Here is a 24,406-nt window from a genome sequence, read left to right on the forward strand (position 1 = left end):
GTTGTTTTCTACCATATTCAAAGTCAACATAGTGGTTTGGGCTTCACATTCTTAAAAAATGAAACTGATCAACAAAAGCAGAATGAAAAATTTTCCTTTATTTGCTTCCTTGACCTAATGTTAAAGTATTATGTCTTGTTTTCTTTTTTATAATTGTATTCACCACACTGTAAGTTGATGGTTAACCAGTTTCTGAACTTAAGTTCCCAAGACTTTGTAACTATTCTGGTAAACTGTAAGTGCTATAGAAAGGGATAATTTTTAAAAAGAAACTTTGTTTGCTATGGGTCACTCTTTTAGAATAAAAACATATCGTGATTAGTATTTACTAGAAGAATTAAAATTTGTGGGTATTGAGGAAATGGACATATAGACATATAAATAATAAAAATATCCTTTATAGGATGATTTTCCCCTAAAACTACAGCACCCCCCCCAAAGAATCAAATGAGCTTGAATTTAGTTTTTTTTTTTAAGATTTCATACATTTTTAAGTAATCCCCACACCTAATGTGGGGCTCAAACTCACAACCCTGAGATCAAGAGTCACAAGCACTACCAACTGAGCCAGCCAGGAGCCCCTAAATTCAATGGTTAAGTAAATTACAATTATATTCACAGGAAAAATAAAACTCAATGTATCAAAGGTACAGCAAGACAGCCCGGTTCAAAACTGTTCATTTTTAAATTCATCCCAATTGGCTCCCCACACCACAGCTTTTCTTCCCGGGCCTCCTTACTCTTATCACAGTAGATTACTTGGCAACCTTACTGAGAAGAGGCCAGATATGAACCTCTGGCTTTGCAAGTTCCCTACATTTTCATCTTTATTAAAAGGCTAACTGCCTCACTCACGCTCTCAGCTCAGTGACTGTACAAATCATCTCCAGTCTCTCCTCTCTAAAAATTAAAATCCATGAAGGCAAGGTTAGGCTAACTGGATCTCACTTTTTAAAAAACTCTTTATGAGAAATCAACTTTTTTCTTTGCCTTTACTAATGTGGACAGAGACATCATGGCTACTTGTTTAAAATAAAAACAGAGCAAATTTCTTCTCTTACATCTTGACTTCTTTGCTCTTTTTCTGTTCTCCCCTCAGCACAAATGCTAAGTAACAGAGCAACAAGGTAGAGACAAAGAACACTTAAATGACTGCCCACTTTTGCAGGCACACATTAACTTTAGTGAGTCCTTACTGCCAAGCTTGAGAAACAATCTCATTTTACAGTTCAGGAAACTGAGGCCAAGTAATTTACTCAAAGATACAATGCTACAGACAGAACTGAAACTAGACAATGTCAAAACACATGCTTTTTCTACCTTGACAGTAAGACGGTGTGAAAGGAATAAGCAACTATTAACCTAAAAGAAATAACAGACTTATGTATATTATAAATGCTTTAACTATGTACCAAATGTCATTTGTGAAAGCATAAGCATGGATCCAAAGATTAAACTATGTGCATAATACTACATTTATCTTATCTAGCACATTCCTAAAAGAAGATGAGCTCTGAGAACAAGGGAGGTAACTTCTTGGAAAAGACTCAGTGATCTTTAGACAGCCAGTATAGCTTACCTATTTACCAAGAACTAAAATGCTCTTTTCCTGTTAGAAAGCTGAAGAGATCTTAAGCTCATATGTATCTATATGCAGAAAATTATTTTAAAAATTACCTTTTGCTAAAAGACCCTTCTAACTTTCTGTGTTGAGTCACAATCCCAATTAAAACTCCACTATAGGAATTCCCCAAACTGTAAAATCAAATCTTTTATAAGAACTTCTTTGATTGAGTTGGCAAATCTGATATACTCATGTTCAAGCCCCCTTACCCAAATAAGGTAATGATTCTTCATAAACTCCCAAGTAGAAGCTACAGTCTTTCTTAGAGGCTAGTCCTCAAGAATCATGTACTGTTTCCAGTAAATAATCTACAACCTTCACCCCCCCCTCCCCTGCCAATAAGCTCTAAAATATCATCATTACTACTAAAATGGATTAATTCTAACCTGGGTAACATCTGACCTCTTTTCTAAGAAACAGGTATCTGTATTTTTTAGAAAGAAAACTATCAAATTGCTGATTGCAAAAAATGTATCTAATGAATGTACGCTATGAAAGTTAAAAAAAATTCATCACTCTTCTATAGGAGGAATTTAAAAATATTTACAGCTTAACACTTAAGAGCAAATAACAATTCTCCTTCTGAAAAAGCCAAAATGAGTAAAATTCATGTAAACTTACTCTATGGCCAAATGCAAACTTCTGCAGTCAGGAATAAAACTATCAGACAAAGTTAACAGTAAATTAAGCTAAGAACTAAAAAATTTTACGTATTCTAATTAGCTGACCGTAAGTTCTCTATCAATATAAAAACAAAAATCTATTTAATTTCATTATTAAGTTCACAAAAGGCCCGATGAAGATTTTTATTAATAACACAAAATAAGTGATTTTTGTGCATGATAAAAGCTATTTATTATTCATGCTAAACAAGCAGGTAAAATGACTACTCACAAAACTAAATGTTATTATTTTCTCAAGTAACCAGTCTTACAATGGTGCAAAAGTTTTTATCACAGAACAGTTAAAAACTCAGTTAAATATTTATATAAAGGTATTTGTTTTTAGCATCTACAGAAACCAATTATGTCCTTAGCATATTTTACATTCAGCTAATTAACTTAAGGTCAAACTCCTGGCCCGAAATGAATATTTAAAGAGTAAAAAAGAATACATGCTGTGGATTGTACCAACGTCAATTTCCGGGCTTTGGATGCTATAGTCATGCAAGATGTTACCATTGCAGGAGGGGGGCAAGGAGACAGGACACATACCACTGGGTGAAAGAGTACATGAGACCTCTCTGTCCTTTTTTTTGTTTTTTGGCAGCCTCTTAGGAATCTATATTTATTTCAAAATAAAAGATACATGCACATGGTAAAAAATAAATTCATAAAATTCAAAAAGGTATACAATTAATACAAAGTCTCTCTCCTACCTCAGACCCCCTTTGTCCAGTCAACCATATCATCTGTATACGGTCTTTTAAAAAAGCCCATTTAGGAAGAACTTCTGTAATACTCTGGAGTGGGAGAGGCCTAACTAGATGCCTCAAAATATAGAAAAATAAAGAACTCTTTCAATACTTTCACTAAAATATAAAGTACTTCTACAAACCTGTAAGATTAGAATAGAATCCCAATTAGAAAAACTGGGTAGATTTCACATGCACAGTTTAAAAGACATGAAAAAAACTCAAGATGTCATTCATAATAAAAATACAAATTAAAACTATAACATAATACCATTTCCCTAAACAGACTGGCAAACATATTAAAATTTAATACACTGTGAGTGAGGCGGTAGGAAATGGGTCTTCTCGTATAGTGATGTAAGTCATATACTGGCCCTTATAGAGAGCAATTTGCTTATATCACAATTTTATACACACACACACACACACACACATATTCTCACTCTATTTATTCTTTGAGTCACCCATCCTACATGTGGGAATTTATCCTATAGATATTTTTACATACATAGGAAATAATATATTTACAAGGCTACTCATTATCGCACTGTTTGTAACAGCAAGATTTCTAATTAATAACAGGGAATTAAGATCATGGTATAGCCATCATGGTATAGTATTCAACTGAGTACTACTGATCTATAAAAAAGACCCCATAAAGATGCTTTTCTGTGTACTCAGATGGGAACAACGTACCCTGGAGATCTTTAAAAGTAAAGGTGCAGATGTATGTATATGATCAGTTGTGTGAGGGGGATATGGATATAGATACAGTATTTGCTTGAATGTGCATAAAGAAACTGGAAGTTTGTGCATAGACACAAAGAAAGTGGTTATCTGTCTGGGAAGGCAGGCAGATGGGGGACAGAGATAGAAGATACTTTCATTGCACTTTGGAGAGTACTCAAAAACAAAACAAAGCAAAACAACAACACATTCCAAAATGAAAATGACTCACAGAAGAGTTATTACCCTGTACAACGTGAACTCAAGACATGAACAAATGGCAGACAGGAAACAGAAAAGGGAGAAAGGACGGAAAGAGAGCCAACAACTCTACTTTCTTATGAACCACTTCATTCCAGAAGATAGGTACTATGTTCAACATTCAAAATAACAATCAACATAAGTCATACTTGTGATTTGTAAAATTTACTTCTTTGGCTTACAATGAATTATAATCACTTAAAAATATCATGTAAATAATGTCTATAACTCCTAGTATAGTTATTTTTGTTCAAAGTGATTCTGGTAAGAAAAAAATAAGTCTGTGATAAACATTTTTTTGATATAATAGGCTACATAACTTTATATAATAAAAATGTTACTTTAAAAGTACATTCCAGAGAAGGCATAGATAAGAATAATGTAAACTTTACCTTCTTTTTCCAGATCTCTTTACACTTCCAACTAAGGATATCTTGGGGGAATTATTTTAGTATTAAGCATAAAAATTCTGATAACATTTTCTTGTAAAGCCACTCCAACAAAACAATTTAAAAACTAACCAAACTAAAATTCTTTCTCTTAAAACACTTAAAATAGAAGATGTAAAAATTTAGTCTGGAAAAACTGGAGAGTAATACAAAGGTAAAACATGCACAGCAATTTTACCACTATAATCCAAATATTCTAAATAAACTAAGAAAGTTTAATATTCTATTATTTCAAGTTAAATACTTAAATGTAAAATCATATCTACTTAAGATAAATGAGCTTATGCACTAGCTAGTTATTTTTTTATCAGACTAACATTAGGCAAGGTTTGACAGGATGAAAAAGTTATTTTCTTCCTTTGAGTCAGACTGAAATAAGAAAGGGTGTGAGAAAGGGGTAGGAGGAGGGTGGCATTTTCTCTAATGTTGGAGTGCTTACATTTACAGCAGGTTCTCTTGAAAGAGATTTCATTGGACTATTTACACAGCAGCAATAGGTTATCTGATGACAGCATAATCCATTAGTGCGAAGTGGCTTAAACCCAAATTAAAAATCTGACACTACAGTCCTGGTTACTTTAATTTACTTCCTGAAGACTGGGAAGCCAGTATATGACTGACAATTATCTAGACTGAGATATACACTTGCATGTAGGAGTAAAAAAGGAAAGAGAGATTAGAAAGGATTTCAAATGTTGCCAACTGATGTCTAGCCCAGAATACCTTACAAAAATAATGTGATTATACTGAAAGGGAGTAAAGTAGATGTAGTCCCGTATATTCATTCTAGATATTCTAAAGCCATTCTTTTAGTTGCTAAGATAGAAGCTGATATTTGACCAACTTCTAAAAACATCAGAATTGGTGATTAAAGTAAACCTTAATTTAACAAAAGATCTGTTTTTCAGTGACCTGAAGGATGATCCTTCCTAGAAACATAGAAAATTTAAACAGAAAAAGAGAGAAAAACTAAAAAATTCGTTATGTGAACGAGGACATTAAAAACACCTAAGAGTGCAAATTACTTCAGCTGTGTTAGGAAAAGGATAGGTTTAGCAATCATTTTGTAGTAAAAATCAATTCTCCTTTAAAAGGTTAACAATAGCATTCCTTCCCTTTGACTATGAACAAATAATAGCCCTTTCAATACCTAAGGAAATTTTCATGGTGCAAGTGTATGAAAATGAACAAAACTGGAGAAAGAACATGATAGAAAAGAATGTCAAGGGAAATAAAAACAGTAACAACAACAAAAAAACCAACCAAAACACTCAATATTTGTGTTTCATTTCAGAGACCAACAAGCATGCAGTGGACCTATTATAAAAACAATCTTTTTATATAGCTAAATACACCTAACATTTCTAAAAGTAATTCAGAATTCTTCAGCAAGGACAAAAAATGGGTCAAACAAACAAAAAATCAGAACCAGCTTACTATTTCTAATGCTAACATTTACATTATTCCCTCCCATTCCAAATGCCTGCTCAACTTTTAAAGCGGATATCGAAAACTCCTGGAGACTCTCCGTGGTTTATTCTCACACTTTGCTCATACTGTTTCTCATTCTCTAAATACTTCTGTGGAAATTCTACCATTCTTTTATGGCTGTCAGCTCAAATATTTTCTTTTCTGTAAAGGCTAGTTTTCTAACCTTTCTAGAAGTAGTATAGTCAGTCATGTCCCACACTATCCTTATGGCTCTAACCATGTACCTACCATAGACTGTGTTCTAATAGCTCCCACCAGACAAAACTCTATGTGCTATACACAAAACCTACCATGGGCTGTCAGCCATCTACTAAAGAATGCTGTAGAAGCCTGAACTCACAAATTGTATAGTTGGAATTTGAGTCCTAAATATATCATTTACGACTTTACCTCTGGGGCCTCTTTCTTCAGTTCTAACATAAGGTAGCTATACTAGACCACCTCCAAAGCTATTTCCCATGTTTAACGGCAAAATTGACTTTTCCCAAAAGTAGCCCTTGCCATCTAATGGACATGGTTAATGCTTCATTTTAGCTAAATTCAAAACAAACAATTTGGGAAATATTCCTTAATCTCGTTCCTCATTTTCAGTCTGAAACGAAACTTGCCATATCTTCTTGCTGGCTAATATCTAATTCATACATCTAGGTAATCCAAATTCCTTTAGAGCCAACAGAGCATAATCTTGAACAAACTTTGCCTCTAATTTCCTATGTAGCCAAATCTCAGTAACATTTATCTTTCTAGATGACACTTTTATAAAAAATGATAAATTCTCATGTCTCCTCTGCACACTGCCCAATGCTCAATGAACACTAGTTGGAAGATTATGAAGTTAGATGATGTCCACCAGTGGGAAGATCACTAGATATGGAATTAGCACACACATGCTGCATCTTGGCCTCACCTCGGATTTGCTGTGTCCTGAGGCTAGTTACTCCCACTGGGCTTTCTCCGTCATTTAGTTTCAAAGGTTTTTATGGAACTTAGTGTAACCTTCACATCTGGGGTTTTTTGGTATGTGTGTGAGGTGGGGTTGGTGAGAAGGAAAGATAGTAACGTGGATCTTAAAAAAAAAATAAATAAAAGAACTAAGCCAGTAAGGAGGAGGGAGAAGAAATATCAGGATACTGCAAAATGCTTGGTCATAGGTATTAAGCAAGGAAAAAGTGAAACAGTTTTTACAATTGAAGCACAGAGGATCTATGAAAGATCAGAGGGATGATAAAGGAAAGAGATTCACCTATATAACAAAGAAAATGCCACGGATGGCTGGAGTTTCTTTAGCTTGGAAGCAACTAGGAGTAGGGAGATGGTTAATATGTCATGGGAAGATGGCTAGATTTTAGAGGCAGGGGCCAGGGAGTGAGTAAAAGAGGAACCTGAGAATAAAGGTGAGAAAAAGAGAAATTTAAGTTTCACTTGGGACTGGTGAATTTTGAGACCTCTGGGATATAGATTCTGGTGGAGAAATATAGAAAGAACGTTGCTGGAAATAGATATCTAGAACTGTAGAGTAATCTCTGGCCTAGAAGTCTAGATTTGAGAGTTTTTGGAATGTGGTAGGTGGCACAAAACCGTGAGAGGTGAGCTTGCTTATTAAACACTGAAAAGACAAATGGGGCCAAAACAATGGAGAACACTAAGATGAAGAGTTAATGGAAGATGAGCTTGGGAAGAAACTACCCTTCTTCGGAAAGCTAACTATTTCTTTCATTGAATTGAAAGGCCTCACAGTTGCCTTTTCCATCTCCAGCATTCTATATACTATTATTTTTTAAATAGTAAACAATTCTTCCTGAAGCACCTGGGTGGCCCAGTTGGTTAAGTGTCTGACTTTTGATTTTGGCTTAGATCATGATCTCACTGTTGTGAGATCCAGCCCTAAGTTGGGCTCCGCAATGGGCTTCGTGAAGCCTGCTTGAAATTCTCTCTCTCCCTCTCCATCTGTCCCTACTCTGCTTGTGCAACAAACACATGCACGCATATGCATGCTCGCTCTCTCTCAAAAAATAACAGATCTTCTTGAAAAAATCCTCTCAATCTCATTTTCTCAATGAGGCCTAACCAAATGAGTGAAAATGAGACAATCCCCCTGAATAGGAAACGCCAAATACCAGTGAAGAGCAACAAAGATAATTTTGTTTATCCAAAGCTAATCTTTTCACTTACGCCCAATTCTTAAAGATACAGAGATGTTATTTATAAAAGCTTTTTAGAAAAAGCATACATAATTGTATGGACAACATACTTGACAAAGTAAAATTCTATCACGCTAGCCCTGAGGATTTTCTGATCAAAACTAGCTTGTGTTTTTAGGTTATTAACTAGTCTTTCTTTGCCACCTTATGTCTCTTCCTAATCTGTCCCAAAGTCCAGGGATAGTAATAAATAAAATGAAGGTTACCAATGCACTGTTTCAAAATAGGGATAAACCCAGAAGAATAAAAGTATCACAAAGTTTTTAAAGAGACAGATGCTTTATTCTAGTTTAGACTAAAGGAACAGTCATCAGCTCTTAACAAAATGAAGAGAATATCTTATCAGGGAAAAACTCTGGTCTATTTTACTTTTAATAAATCAATAAATATTTTCCAAGTGGGATATTTAAAAATTTTGGATTGGCTTGGGTGTAAGCAAAAAATTAAATTGCTCACTTTCAACAAATATAAAGTATTGTGAATATATGCCCAGAAGAGCTAAAGTTGTCTAGGTCATCAGTTTACCACTTGCTTACTTCTCTTTTGTTCTCTACTTCATTCTGGGGGCAAGACACCTTCTTTCTTAGCAGCTGCCTAAGCAAAAGACTAAATTCTCAAAGAATAATAAAGTGGTTTTAAGAGCACAGGATTCAGAAATTAGACAAGCTTGTTTTAAATCCCAATTCCACCACCTTCTAGTGGGGTGATCATAGCAAGTTAACATACTAAAACCAGTTTCCTTGTCTGTAAAATGGGGTTATAGTTGTACCTGCCCTAAAGGATTGTGTGATGATTATGACATTTGTCAACACTAAAAAAATAAACACTAAAAAAATAATTAGTTCCTTCTACCGTTTGGATAAAATTTGGACTGACAGTATATAAGGTTACTATTCCAGTGTATCTTAGATCGTGAATGAAGCAGTGAGGTACAAATAAAAATCAATTATGATTAGTATTACACCTCACCCAAAGAACGAAATAATGCTAGTTATGCCTTAAATTTACTTGATTCCTTTGTAGTCAATGAGTCAAATGTTAAAGATTTAAGGAAGTCACAAAATATATGCTATAATAAAAATTGCTTGAGATTTAAACTTACATCAATATTTATTAAGCACAGCACTCCTGTGGATTGAACAATAACAACTGTTTAGCATAAAAATAATCTTAACTTACTGTGGGAGATATTTCCAAAGTCCACTGATATATAACTGAATTATTTCAACATAAAAATTTCAAAAAAAAAAAAAAAAGTGCTTAACTAAAAATCTCCTGTGCCTTCTTTTAGTGTTACATGATATTTCAACAATTAAATATTACTGAAAACAAATCAGAAGAGTGGGACAAGTACTGCTTTGCTTCTATACATCACTCCAGTTGAGAATCACTGCTTTAAAATTACTTAATTCAAAAAGAGATTCTGACAGGACAATGAAGAAAAGGATAAAGCAGCACTACTATAAAATCTAAAGGGTTGTATGTCCTTGAATTTTTCTCGGTAAATATAATACTGTGATATAGACATGGTAAATGATAGAATTTTACAATCATTTGTATACTTCAAATTGGGTAAAATCATTTATGATGAATTCTAAGAATTATATCATGACCCAAATTTTGTTAAATCAATTTAGATTCTAGCACTAAGACACAGTCATCTGAAATGGAAATGTTTCACCTACATTCTCTTTGCTCTCTTCCTTTCTTGCCAACAGACCCCACCCTTTTCATTCTTCCATAAATAATTGCTTTTGTTGTCTCTATTGAATGTTCATCCTTGAATTAAACTGTAAAGGGAGGAAGTGTGTTCATCTGGAGGGTCTACTAATTATAACACTTTGCATAAAATTGATATTAAACATTTAATTGAAAAAAAAGATGGAATAAAATAGTATTAATATGTTATCTAATTGTATTTTGTAAGTTAGCATGAACTTATGTTATGTGGGCTAATCGTGCCAGGAAAAAGAACTAATAAATTACCCATTAAAATTTTTTTCTTCTTTAATGTTTACTTATTTTTCAGAGAGACAGACAGAGAGAGAGAGAGAGAGAGAGAGAGAGAGAGAGAGAGACAGAGCAGGAGTGGGGGAGGGGCAGACAGAGGGGAGACAGAATCTGAAGCAGGCTCCAGGCTCCAAGCTGTTAGCACAGAGCCTGACACAGGGCTCGAACTGACAAACCATGAGATCATGACCTGAGCCAAAGTCGGCCGCTTAACTGACTGAGCCACCCAGGTGCCCCATGAAATTACCCATTTAAATATTAGAAACTAATGAGAAGGATATCCCTAGAGCATAGTAAAAACGGGCATGTCTCCTGAGAAATTTTTTCTCATTGACTAAAACATCTTAAATAAAAGGTCAATAAACCTTTTTTTTTGTGATGTTCCTTGCCTCTGGTTGTTACTCACTGAGGAGGAAGAAAGGGTACTAGTTTCTATTTAATGGCAATTGAAGTAAATAGAAAAATGGTTTAAGTCTGAGGAATAGAATAGCTAGAGTTCTATGTACTTTCAGGTTACTTCTGACAAAATTATGCCAGTGAATCCCAGCAGTTCCATAGAAGTGATCGTGGTAGTGACAAAACTCATAGAAGACTTTGTGGAAAATAAAGTGGACTTTAAAATTCCTAAAGATCTTTTGGATAAAAACCTTGACAAAGATCTTTTACATTAGAATCATGGACTTAGGGAAAATAATTTTGTGAACCTAATGAAAGGCTTAATTGTATAAACATATATCATAAATATCCATGTGTGAGTTCTCTCAATTTGCCAATATCATTCTATACAGATGATTAAAATAGAATCTAAAGAGAAGAAATGAAAAAAAAAAAACCACAAAAAAACAAAAAAAAACCCCAAAAGCTATCTTGAAGGTGGAAAGAGACCACAGGCTTGCTAGTTTGGTTAGATCAGATAAAGAAGACAATTCAAATTGGCATGCCTTTAAGGATGTCTCACAAACAAGTGGAAGTTCTAAGTGAACTAGATCCAGGAGTCTGAAGAAATTCATATGTACAGTACTTTGCTCTTTTTACACACTGGTGGATCAAAGCAGTATAAAGGAGTTCTGTGAAACCTTTGCATCTTTACTAGAATCAGTAATTATGAAGTAGGAAAGCATTTTTGTGATCTCTAAGATGTTAAGCAATGTCTCCTTACCCATTTTTGGAAAAAAAACCTTTAGAAATGCATTTATATTAACACCGATGATTTATGGCTACGAACTGCAATCCATATTCTTAATTATTTCAGCTATGAAAACACTAAATTAGAGAATGTTCTCACTTGAAGGTTTCCACAGAATACGCAATACAGCTTTTATTTTTACATAAACCTAATCTCTTTACTCAACGCTTTCAGTGATGGCAATCATCTGATTTTTCTGCTTCATATTTTAGATTTTCTGATATACAGGAAGAATTTTTACAAGGTTTAAATATGAGCTGTAAAAAGAAAGAAGACCAGGACACCATGATCAACATCACTGGGGGTGTTCAAAGGCTAGACAACAACTAAGAAGGTATGTTATACACAGGAGACAAGTATGAGACAAGTGGTTGGCATAAATGACCACTAAATTCCCTTCCAAGTCAGATTTAGAATTCTAGACTCAGAAGATAAACTCAGAGATGGTAGTGAATAAAAAGGCTTTGGCTCTGGAGTCATACCCAGGTTTGAATCTTAACTCTATCACTTTTATAATATGACTTCACACAAGTTATTTGGCCTCTCCAAAGAATAATGATAGGATCAGACAACAGTATTCGGTGAGATAATGCATTAGTGTCGGGCACATATTAAACGCTTAACATATTAACTATATAATTTGTATGAGTAAGGTAGAGTGGTCAAAATCTAAATATCATAAAATACACAGGGAACACTAACTTAGGAGTGAGACGATGTGGTTTCTACATCTGACTCCTGCCTGTAATGTATAATTTCTAACATTCTTCCCAGTTACTAACTTTTATGATGCTACATTTCAGGGGGATTTTAATGTATTTAAACATTTATCAGATGCTGATTATGGAGACACATTACAGAATAAACATTACCCCCAGAATTTATGAATGTAAGTGTGGGAGATAGACAAGTTAGAGGTATGATAAATGCTATGACAGGGTAAGATTTTAGAGGGTGTTTGGGGAAACATAATCAAGATCTAGGGTCAGGAAAGAATGTTTAGTAAAGGAAGTGCCACAGTTGGGTGGAGAAAAGGACACACAGACAAGTAAAAAGACACAACAGTAGGTACAGTTAGCCATGCTAGAAAACTCAAATAATGAAGACCAGTTAGAAGATTTCTGCATTTCCACGTAAGAAAGGACTGTGTCCCAAATGGGGATGAGAGAGACGGATAGGCTGAAGAAATACTCAGGAGGTAGACGTGGCAGTACTTTGCAATTAACTGGCTATGGGAGAACACAGAAATTTGAATGTTAAGGAGAAATGCCTAGGTACAAGTTTAGAAATGCCACAAGTTTAGTGCCTAGAGCATATAGATGGATTCCTATAATATACAGATGACACTCAGAACCATCTACATGTTCTTAGCATGGCGAAGAATGTGAGAAGAGGGTATTGACAGCACCCTGAGGACACTAATTAATACTTAAAAGGACAAACAGAAAGGCAAAGCCTGCCAAGGGGACTGAGAAGAAACCAGTGAGGTAGAACGAAAAACTAGAAGAGACGGTATCAGAGATATCAAAATTATCAGTCACAAATTTAAAACCTATGACATGCCAGTATCAGCTTTGTACAAATTGGAGAAATTTGTGGAACACTAAAAACTATTTAAAAGCTACATAACTGTGATCGCAATTGTTGATATGCTTGCATATGTACTCAAAGTCTGGAAGGGAATATGCAAACACCGAGACAGTAATTGTGTTCAACACTTGGATTAGGTGCGATGGCTCTTATTCTGTTTCCCAAACATTCTGTGTTTTAATTTTGAAAAGGTGAATATGTTACTACTAAAGAAGCTGGGGTTCAAATATATTACTGAAAAAAAGACTTCTAAATATTCTCATGTTCTGATGATCTATCAAATTGTCGTACACCTTAAACCATGGTCTTGAAGAAATTAAGTTTATACTTGATATGCAGACTAGTTCAACTTAACTGAAGAGTAAACAAATTCTTACAGTTTTACTGGTTTTTGTTTTAAGCAGTACTATTATTGTGGATTTAACTTAAAGTCCTACTTAGAACTTTATTATAAACACTTAGGAAAAGGTTGTAACGTTTGAAGCTCATCTGAAAATAAAATTAAATAGAAAAGGATTTACACAAAGTAGGGACTCAAAATAAAAACCATGTGTCTAAAAAATAAATTTTGCTGCATACATGTTTTAAAAATAAACACTGACGAGGTATCTTAATAGAATTCTTCACAACTAAGGGCAAATGGGAAACTGATATAGCACTTAGTAGAAGGTTTTACATGAGATTCATTCCCTACCCAAAGAAACATTTGCAGTTCAAAGTAGATTTTTAAACTGCTTCCCATTGTTTGCTATTTATAAATCCTAAATATCAAAGGGCAAGTTCCTTAATGGTTACACTTGGTACAATACTAAATACTAAATACTTCTAACACATATATAGTTGCTTAAAATCACAAGCATTAAATTCAAATAGAAGTTATTTTCGAATGCAATACATATTTAAATAGCAACTTATCAAATTAGTTTTTTGGACAAGTGCTTTAAACGATGGTTTTATAATAAAGGACGACCCATTGCTAGTTAGGTTCAAAGGAAATCAAATTTATATATTCACGTCTTCACTCAATATAAAATTCTCCCTTATCCTTTAAGTTCCCCAGGGTTACTCTCTGCATACCGACATACAATTGAGAGTCATAGTTCCAGTTAGAAAGCTAGATTTGAATCCCAGCCCCACTACCTAATGGCTATGTGACATGAACAAGTTACCCAATCTAAGCTTTCAATTTCCTTCTCTGTAAACTGAGGATACTACCTACATAATACAACAGTTGTGAAAATTAAGTAACATGCCAAAAATAGGTAGCGGTAGTGCCTGATACATAGTAACCACTCCGTAGCAAAACTAAATTATCCTGTGGAGAAATCCAATCAACATTTGAGCACAGAGACTGACAGTATGAAATTCCTAAACTAAAAGTGGGTAGGCTCTGATTTGTTCCATCAGTCTAATGATCACTTATGATAAATCAGCCTTGGATAAAATTCAGTAAGAGTTACAGAATCAGTGTACTCATTAAAAATTTCTTTCCTACACCATGTAGTTAGGTATATTACAAGGCTGTGTCTCTTAAATACATTCACTAACAAATGTTATTCAACTGTCTTTGAAAATCTGACAAATGCTCTGAACCTTTCACCAAAAACTGAACATAAAGTTTCATCCAAAATTTCACAGGGTTCATGATCCCTTGAGGCCCACCCACCCATTGACTACCAAAGATGGATATCCTACACTAAAGAAATTAGAAATTGTTTTCCTAATTACCCAAGGTATATAGAATTATTGTAGTAAAGGAAAAAAATAAAAACTAAAAATCTTATAGAATATGGGACAATTATTAGTTTGTGATATTTCCTTCGAGACTACTACTGATTGTAATTACTGCTTTAAGAAACTTAAGTTTATATAATATGATCAAAGTCATGTAATACAATCAGAAACAATTTAGAATATTATTCAAAAGATAGAATATATGTAAGGGAGAGACTAACATATCTCTGGTTGAGAATAAAGTTAGACATAGATATGGAAGCCTATTTATATAATTTCAAAAAATCTTTGATACACTTACAGGATATGTACACCATACGTTAATGAACATACTTTTTCTACAACTTTATGACCTTGGACATAAAACTTAACCCAAAATAGCAAAATATGATGATGATCTTTTGAAGACTGAAGATTAAGATCTTATCCTAGTCTAAACTGTATTTTCCTTAAGAGTCTCCTACAAAATACAGCTGTGTAAAACAAAGTGAAATAAGAAGACCTATAAAACAAGTTTAAAGATTTTTGTTTCCCAAGCAGAATACAATGCTGAAAGGAAATGTTTTATTTTCAGGGCATACAAAAAAGTATATTGACTTATAAGTTTATCATTTTCATTTAATATTGGTTCTTAAGACAGAAACTGAGAAAAATTTTCTGGCTTTATTTTTACAGACATCTAGCAGAAAAATGCCTTTTATTAACAAAAAATAAAATCCCAGAAGCAATAAAAGTAATTTAAACTATATTGTATGAAAAAATGGATGTAAGGTGGTTTTTTTTTTTTCTAATAAAAGATTAATATATTAGCTCTCAAATCTCTCCTGGGATAATAACTAGAAAGTATTTGGGGGCTCTTAACTACACTGTGAACATCTACAGCAGATGTAATAGCAATATTTAAATAATGTTACTATAGCACAGGATGTCACTTTATTTTTTAAACTGACTATTTATTAAACACCACTGCAAAGATACGGCCTTCAGCCTCATGAAATTTTGAAAGGATTACATACCCCCAAGTATTTAAAATTCCAAGTTTGAACTTATATTTAGTACTATACTCTTAGTTATACAATGTGCTCATTTTGTTCATAAATATTCATCTCAATACAATAACATCAGGTATAATACATAAAATCTAATCCATTAAGTCTTACCAATTTATGACCTGATGAGACACTCTTGTGGACAACATTCAGTCCTTAGAAGCTAGAATAACCCTCCAACCATGTGAGGGCATCACAACTTTTAAACTTTCGGCTTTCGATCATTATTATGTCACATTCCTCCTCCGATGCTGAATTCTAAAAAAAATTCTAGCAAAGAGTTTAAGTAAATAAGTGTTTTAATCAAATAGCCTTTAAAAATCTTTTATAGCAAAGTTTTATGTTTTACCATGATTACACAACTGATATTTTGTACTTAAATTTTTTTTAATGTAAAATAATTTCATATTTAATCTGGATACTTCAAACTTTAAATTTCAACATGGACTTTCAGGCCATCAGGAATACTTGTTAGTAAAGAGTCAAGGAGAAATGGAAACCAATTAAAGGTTTAAGATCATGATCCAGAAATTATGATGTAACACCATTAACTTGCTACAGACAGTTTTGTAGTCCTGTAGAATGGCACTTGAATCTATTATCTGGTTCACATCCACATGATTTTCTAGACTTACATACAGCACACGTGGCTGGATCAGTAATAATCCATACCGATCATTTAAATGCTCAAGACAGCATTCAATTTTTATACCTAAATCCTAATCTGTCTCTACCATCTCCAACTTAAAAATTAGACAACATGATAGAATAAAATTTTATTATGCATTTTATATAACAGACATAACAATGTATCCTGTTCAGAAGTGGTCCTACAGCTCATCTGTGTGTGGGCACAGAATGAAATTAGGGGTAGGAATATTTAATAAATGATAAAAAATTACTTAAGAATAATCTTGAATTTATTAAATTTTACAAGAAAGCTTTCAATTGGGCATCTATTTTAATTGTTGAAGGGTAATATTTGTAACATTTTCTATCTAGTGTGAATACTCATTTCTGTTTTTAGTTGCCAGTAATCCACAGAAAAGGCAGCCCACACATTCATGGGCACATTTTTGCCAATTTCAATTATCCCTCTAAATAAAAAGACATAACAGGGCAAGGGAAAGGGGGGAAAGGAAGCCATTACTGAGGAAGATCAATATATGCAAAGCCACAGAAAACTCAAAGACAGCATTGTAAAGGAAACTCTGCAGCAATCTCCAGAAATATTCGACCCAAATGTAGAGGGTTGGAGTTATGCTGTTACAGATTTTAACTTTTAGTGGATTTTTTTCTATCACACACAGTCTTTAAAAGTCTCCTACACAATCTGAAGAACTATTAGAATTTTTCCAATTTATAAATATCTTTCCAAATGTAATCTCACAACACATTTGACTTCAATAAAATCATACAACTTTACTATCTTTTGTCAAAGTACAGCCTTATAATGTAATCACCTGGTGAAGGCAAAAACCCATAACGATGAGGTAAGTAGTAGTTTAAAGTCATGGTCATTTCATTAACATATTATCAAAACATTTTAAGCAACTCTTGTCTCCTATCAACCACAATACTACCATGATTTTAAAAAGTCCTTTTTGATGATGTACTCTTTTATGGGACAAGTCCCATGAGAAGACACAATACCCAGACATATGTAGCAGAGTAAATGCTTCCTGAAATGCTGGTAATTTGCTTGTCTGTAAAGGCTCTGATGGACTGGCCATTTAAAAGCCACACTACCTGGCCCTCTGTTAAAGGGCCTGCCAACAATAAGCACTGTTAACGATAAATGCCTGGAAAGATTCTGGAGTAAAGAATCACACCAGTCATATAAAGCAAACTTAGTTATTTTATTATGAAGCTTATAGAAAAAAAAACTTTAAGAAGTGTGTGCATTACACGAATGTATGGTAAATTTAGGACTTAAGAGCTATATTACATTCAAAAATACAAAATTTTCCTTATCAGATTTTTCCCCCAGCATGTATTTTCAAAATTAGCTGCTACCAAGTACAGGGGTCACATTTGAAGGGTTTCAATGACTAAATTCCAAAGTGTAGGAAATCCTTATTAAAAATGTGAAATAAAATTGGGTAACTAAATCGCTTGTAGATGAACATAGTTAAGACTAATTAGATATTCTTTTTAAAATTAGAATTCTCCCCAAAATGAATATTTATTTAGAAAGTTGTTCTAATAAATCAATCATAATCTTGAATCTCTGGCAAGATTGCTATCAAAAACAAATTCTGAACATTTGCTATATTTATCATTTCCTTCTTTTTCAATTTGTGAGAAGGAAAAATCCCATTTAACCAAGTATGTGCTATTGAAAGTTCTTATGGTATAGTCCAGGAAGAACTAGGCTTAGGTTTACCATGATTTAGCTAATTTTATGGCAAATTTATATTGATAGAACAATGTAGAGAGCACAGGGGCAAGAAAGTGGATGATCTACAACTTCCAAGTCATCTGAAAACCGATACGCAAAATCAAACAAATCTGCAAGAGTTCCTAAAGGAACTTGCTATTTGAATAAATGTGCTTACGTTTGGTCTGATATAAAATTTCACTTTCACGTGTAAACCACATCCTTAAAAACTTCACTACATTGTTTGGAGAAATCCTAGACATGATAAATCAATGCTTGCTTTTCTAAAGATCAGAAATGCTTGTTTTTTAAATGGAAAAAAGGGGGGAATGGGACAACTCTGTATGCTCCCAATAAATTAAGTATAGTCTTTCCACAGATGACGTATTGGGGAAAGGAAGCTAAGAATATCAAAGATACACTTATGGAAAAGTTTTAGTCCAAACGTACCTAACAGAATAAGAACACTGGAAAGACAGTGTGTTCTAAGAAACTTACATATAAAAAGACATACACAGTAAAGGAAACCTATATCTGTGGATGAGCCAAGGTAAAATTTAAGATGATTAGCTATGTTAAAAATATTAAAGAAGGTGTTTAGCATGCTGTGCACTATATCCAATCCACCTTTTGGTGAAAGAAACACAAAATATATGGCTTAAAAATTTCATTCATACGGCTCTGAAAAATACCTCTAACACAATAGGTTATTGATGTTTTTAATAGATCATGTTCATTCATAAGTGATTTACACTCCTCATTCTTTCAAAAGGAGTAGAAACAGCTTATAGAGGATTAAAATAAATTAATTGGGAGTTGGAAGAGAAAATAAAAATGGAAAGCAGAGTAGGTAGAAGCCAATTATATGTTATTTAAATACATATGTGATAAGGAATGGCAGGCTTTGTTAACAGAAGGCAGGATATCTGACTCTGAGCTTTTATTAATAACAGCTAACATAAGGAAATATAACTGCTCTTAAAATTTAAGAGAGCATCACATATTACGCTTTTAAGAGTTAATATCTCCTTCTTGAAACATAATATAACCATCCCAAACATACATTTAGCAACATTTTCTGAACTAAGTAATACCTAAAACAGAAACAGGTGCTGCAAATAAATTTTCTGAAGCTCAATGGTTAATAGTCACTCTGAACAGAAGGAGTGGGATTAATCAGACAATACAACTCTTCCGGAACTCCTTGTTACCTTCAAATAGTGGGTAGACCCCAGGGCAAGAATACTTTCTTTACCCTGACATTACCCACAGGGAGATATACAGTAAGACACACTTTTGGCTTCCAAGACACTGGTTATATATACCACTGTTTCTGGGTCAAATATCAAATTAAAAACTGAAAAAAAAAATAACAACCAGCACCTTCCAAATCTTTTGGTATTTATAATCAAGGATCTTTAAACCTTGAAAACAACCAGGAAACAAAATTGCATAAAAATGCTATTTATTAAGGAACAATATCAAAACATATTCTAAATTATTACCACCTATTTAAATTTATTTCTGTCAAATATGAAAAATGTTTTAAAAGTATTCAACTGAAACCTAAACACAGAAGATAATTTTTGGTACACTAACACATTTAAGTGCTTTATATCCATCACAAAAATCTAATATACTTCCTGATTTGAGTAATTTATTTATTTATTTTTTTCAATATATGAAATTTATTGTCAAATTGGTTTCCATACAAAACCCAGCGCTCATCCCAAAAGGTGCCCTCCTCAATACCCATCACCCACCCTCCCCTCCCTCCCACCCCCAATCAACCCTCAGTTTGATTTGAGTAATTTAGAATATTAGTACGAGTATGCGTGTGCACACATAAATAAATAAAGAAAATGCCAACTAGAATATAGTCAGTCATTTCATCTAACTACGTACCAACCCAAATTAAGGAAACAAAAATATAAAGTAACTCCACTTGGTATTTGTTTCTTCCTAAAAGGCTGCCAAACTATCTGGAAGTTTAAATACACTGAGTGAAGTGTGAGCTTAAAATTTTAAATTGTTTAAGACTAGAAAGAAAACAAAACAGATGCTATATATATTTGTTCTGGCTCAACAACTTCAGGCTATATTTAAATATCCTCATCCGAACAAATTCAGTATAAGTTTTTCTTAAAAAGCTTTGTTAGAATTCTAGATTCCATAGAAAAAATAAATTGGGTTTAGCAAATTAGTTTACACACTAATACACACATACAAGTTTCTGTTCTATTCAAAGGTTTGGTTTACTTAAAACTATTCTGGTGAAAAGAAATAAATTAACAATAATAAGACCTTACCAACTATTTCCACTTATTTCAACTGTTTCTCAAATTTTACCCTGAAAGTAATTACCATGACCTCTCAGAGTAGGCTTTGGTGACTTATGTTAAGAAAATTTACTAACTAAAGAAGAAGGTGGTAAACACATGAGCAGAAGCATATAATAATGGATAAGCTGTTAATAATTTATCATCATCAATTCTGAAGTCTGGTCATGTGATGAAAATAATGTCAGCAAGTCAGGTGTCCCATTTCAGCCGGCCATAGAAAAGCTAAGAGAGGAAAAGAAATGCTTAGAATCCACCAAACATCACATCAAACAATGAGACGCAGATCTATGTTTAAAAATCTGGTAGCAGATAATTCACCTTACACAACTATCAGAATAAAATTAGGAGGATACAACAGAATATAAAGGATAGCAATTACATAATTTGTAACCCCAACAGGTGAGTAAAAAGGTCTTCAAATTACACTACTTTTTCCAATTCCAGATTAGAATCCCAACTTAATATGTATGTATAAAAATCACCTAACAGAAAAAATTGGTACATGAATACACATGCATTTCTGTTCTAAGGGACACACCCACATTAATATCCACAGGTTCTTCTGTTGCCATTACCCACCCCGCAAGTTTTTTTTTCCAGCCCCAAGAGTTGTTTCAGCTGGATTTTAGGCATCTTGCCTATCTCCTCTCCCCAACCCTGACAATACAGACTAACTAGGCAGATGTGTTTTACCTTATCATTTTATCCAGAATACTAGCACTCCTTTTTTGTGGTGAATATTTAAACTTTTAACAATCCTAGAGAAGACTAATACAAGAGAAGTATTTAATTACATAAGAAGGAGGAAAAAAGACAGGTGTTTGATAATTAAATGTGATCTATGATCTTGTATTGGCTCTTGGATCAGGTAAAAAATGGTAACGAAAGACATTACTGGGACAACTGCAAAATCTGAATATAAACTGTGTATTAGATAATAGTATATTAAACTTGAATTTGCTAATTATACTGTTGTTAGATAATAGAATCTTCTTATGCTAAAAGTATTTTTGGGTCAAATGCACAGGATGTCTGCAACTTATTCTTAAATGGTTCCTAAATAATATGTAAAGGTCATAAAAGCAAGTATGACAAAATGTTAATGAATGCTTAATCTTGCTAAGATTATTGGAGCTTTTTATTATTCTTGTAATTTTTCTGTAAATTTGAAATTTTTTCAAAATTCAAACATGTTCCCTTCTTTTTTAGTTAATAAATGATATTCCCAGAATCTATCTTCTACTTTCCAAGATCACTTACCCTCTTCAGAGCTTTTCCTGTTCTCTAAAAGTAGATAATGTTTCCCAAGGTTATGGCTTGACCCTTTTACCCTACTCTGCTCACTCCTTGGCAAACTCAGCTTTCCCTAAAGCTTGAACTCTATATGCATATATACATACATAAAACAAACAAATGGTTCTTAAATCTCATCTAGCCTTGGCTTCTCTACCAAGCGGCAAGTCTGCAGCTCCAGTTGTACCCTGAGTATTTCCACCTTGACTTTCCAGCAGCTCCACACATCCCAAAGTAGCTAATACCAGAATCTCATTACTATTTTCTCCTTCCCAAACCAATTCTTTTACTAATTCTTCCTATTGGTACCACCATTCTCTCAGTCAATTAGGTTCTAGACTCTGGAGTCAAATACCCAGTAAGTTATAACATTGTGTAATTCCTACCTTCTGATAACTATTCTTTTCTCATCTCCATTGCCTAATTCAGGCCTTCATTACCTTTCTATTCTCTGTGGTCTCTGTCTAACCCAATATCTCTTCTCTGGTGTCTTCAAATGTTTTGTGCAACAAATTTAACCATCCTTACCACATATGCTCTATACTTACACAGTTGCTCACTATATTACTCTAACTGGAATTCTCCCTTTCCCTCAGTTCTTCAACCCTGTATGAGCAAATTCTATCCACCTTTCAGGTTCCAACTCAAAAAGCCTCTTCCTAAAGAAGCCTTGCCCAGTACCTCCAGCTGTACTTGAGACATTCAAATGCTTGAATTTTAAATGACAGTTATCACTTTCAATCATGTGATGATTTTCTCACTTATCTTTTTCCATGTTAAGACCCAGCTCACTGGTTTCCCTATTGTGACCAACACTTAAATGCCTCTGGTACAGGATTCTTTTCTAAGAGTTTGCTAGTCTTCCATTCCTTAAGCAAATACACAGTTCTATGAGGTTTTCTGATAATCATGGCCAACAATGATAAAACAGAAATAGCACAATTCCAACGCCTTTCTTATCTCTTCTTTTCCATTTAGAACTAAGTGCGGGGAATAAAACTCCACAGAGCAGGGATTTTAGAAGTAATTGGCTTTAAACCTCAAAGTCAACATTCCTGACATAAGCAGGAAGACAGCTGTTAACTGTATTAATATTAATTTGTAGTGATGGAAAGACTTTTTTTTACAGAGCATGTGTCTACTTTAAGAAAGTAAGCTCAAGCCTCTCTGTTCAAACACCCACCTAACTGGGTAGAGTATAAAGAAAGTAGTTTTTAGCTACCTTTGTATTTAAAGTAACTATCCTATAGAAATGGAGTATACTAAGTCTGTCACCATCTTTTCCTGTTTCTTTGAGATCTAAAAAGATTGTCTAAAATTACATTGGCTTTTGTGACAGGACTGTCACTTGCTGATCAATACCATAAAATGCAGGCAACTAAATACATCTAGGGATTTTTTACTCTACCTATTTAACCTAAGTTTCAACTTTCCTGAATTTACACACAAGTTCTTTCAATTTCTCATTTTCTACACATGCTTCAGACTGTTAAACTTATAAATGCTATCATCTGATAATACCTATAACTTCCTACTTTATTGTCTAAACATTTTATAAACATGTCTTTAGGTTTTTCTCTAAATCTGAGATCCAGTCCTAAAAGGTGACAGGTTACTAAAACTTTGTCCTCTAATTTTGTGTCTTTGATTATCCTCTACTGGATATCCTTAACTGGAATATGTCAAAATGTAATCACATAATAAATTACACAAGTACTATATAGAAATTATTAGAAAATATATCTGGGGTGCTTACAAAACAAGTCAGGTTCATATCCTCAAGGTACTTCTAGTAAGTACAGAACATCTCCTAATAAGGAAAGAATATTTAACTAGTAACAATTTCCAACAACTCATTATGGTGATTCTTGAAAATTATGTACTGCTGACCCTTTAACAACATGGGTTTGAACTGCACACGTCCTACTTATATGTGGATTTTATTTATAGTTGACATGTTATATTAGTTTCATGCGTATAGCATAGTAATTCAACGTACCTTAATTTTTTATAGTACTATAAATGTATTTTCTCTTCCTTATGATTTTCTTAATAACATTTTCTTTTCTGTAGCTTAATTTGCAAGGATACCTTATTTAATACATATAACGTACAAAATATGTATTAATCAATTGTTTATATTATTAGTAAGTTACACTTGGATTTTCAACTGCGTCCAGGGGAGGGAGAGAAAAGGGCCAGTGCCCTTAATCGCTGCATTATTTAAGGGTCAACTGTAGTTCAGATCTACAACTGTGCAGAACCACATAGATAAATCTCAAACATTGGGTGAAAGAAGACAGACACAAAATAAGGAACTACAATTTTGTGTCTTAATCTGGGTGCTGGTTACAAAAGTATGTTCAGTTGAACTGTACATTTATGAATGGTGTACTTTTCTGATAAAAATTATACTTCAATAAGAAGATTTTTTTTAAAGTCCTATCACTAAAGCATTCACAAAAACTAGATTAGCCAAGTTCTAAAATCTGAGGTTTACCATCTGGGTTAGTAAGTACTAGGGGGTGTTAATGATGTACCCAAGCTTCTTGGAGGATGAGTAAAACAAAACAAATTATCTTATACAAGAAGCTTATTTCTGATTTACTCCTAACTTCAAAAATGAAATCTCATAGGAACAAAACAAAGCAATTTA

At 33.5% G+C, this 24,406-nt stretch overlaps 1 protein-coding gene across 7 annotated transcripts in view; it reads right to left on the bottom strand.

Moving 5' to 3' along the window:
* Positions 1–24,406, bottom strand: part of TSC22D2 (TSC22 domain family member 2) — a 47,547-nt gene that overhangs the window by 6,070 nt on the left and 17,071 nt on the right. For 2 of the 7 annotated variants that reach the window (XR_006207855.1, XR_006207853.1), the window contains one exon: positions 15,847–16,005. The exons of 2 other annotated variants lie outside the window; for them this stretch is intronic. Coding sequence is in view for 2 of the 5 variants with exons in the window: in XM_042957268.1 (XP_042813202.1) it covers positions 20,661–20,679 (19 nt within the window). In the remaining 3 variants the exon portion in view is untranslated. Of the gene's footprint in view, positions 1–2,531; positions 2,906–15,846; positions 16,006–19,950; positions 21,226–24,406 lie in introns of those variants that run through there. 3 more of the 7 variants (XR_006207854.1, XM_042957268.1, XM_042957269.1) reach the window with 3 other exon arrangements.

Source organism: Panthera tigris, chromosome C2 (genome assembly GCF_018350195.1).
Source record: "Panthera tigris isolate Pti1 chromosome C2, P.tigris_Pti1_mat1.1, whole genome shotgun sequence".
In the NCBI taxonomy this organism is placed as follows: Eukaryota; Metazoa; Chordata; class Mammalia; order Carnivora; family Felidae; genus Panthera; species Panthera tigris.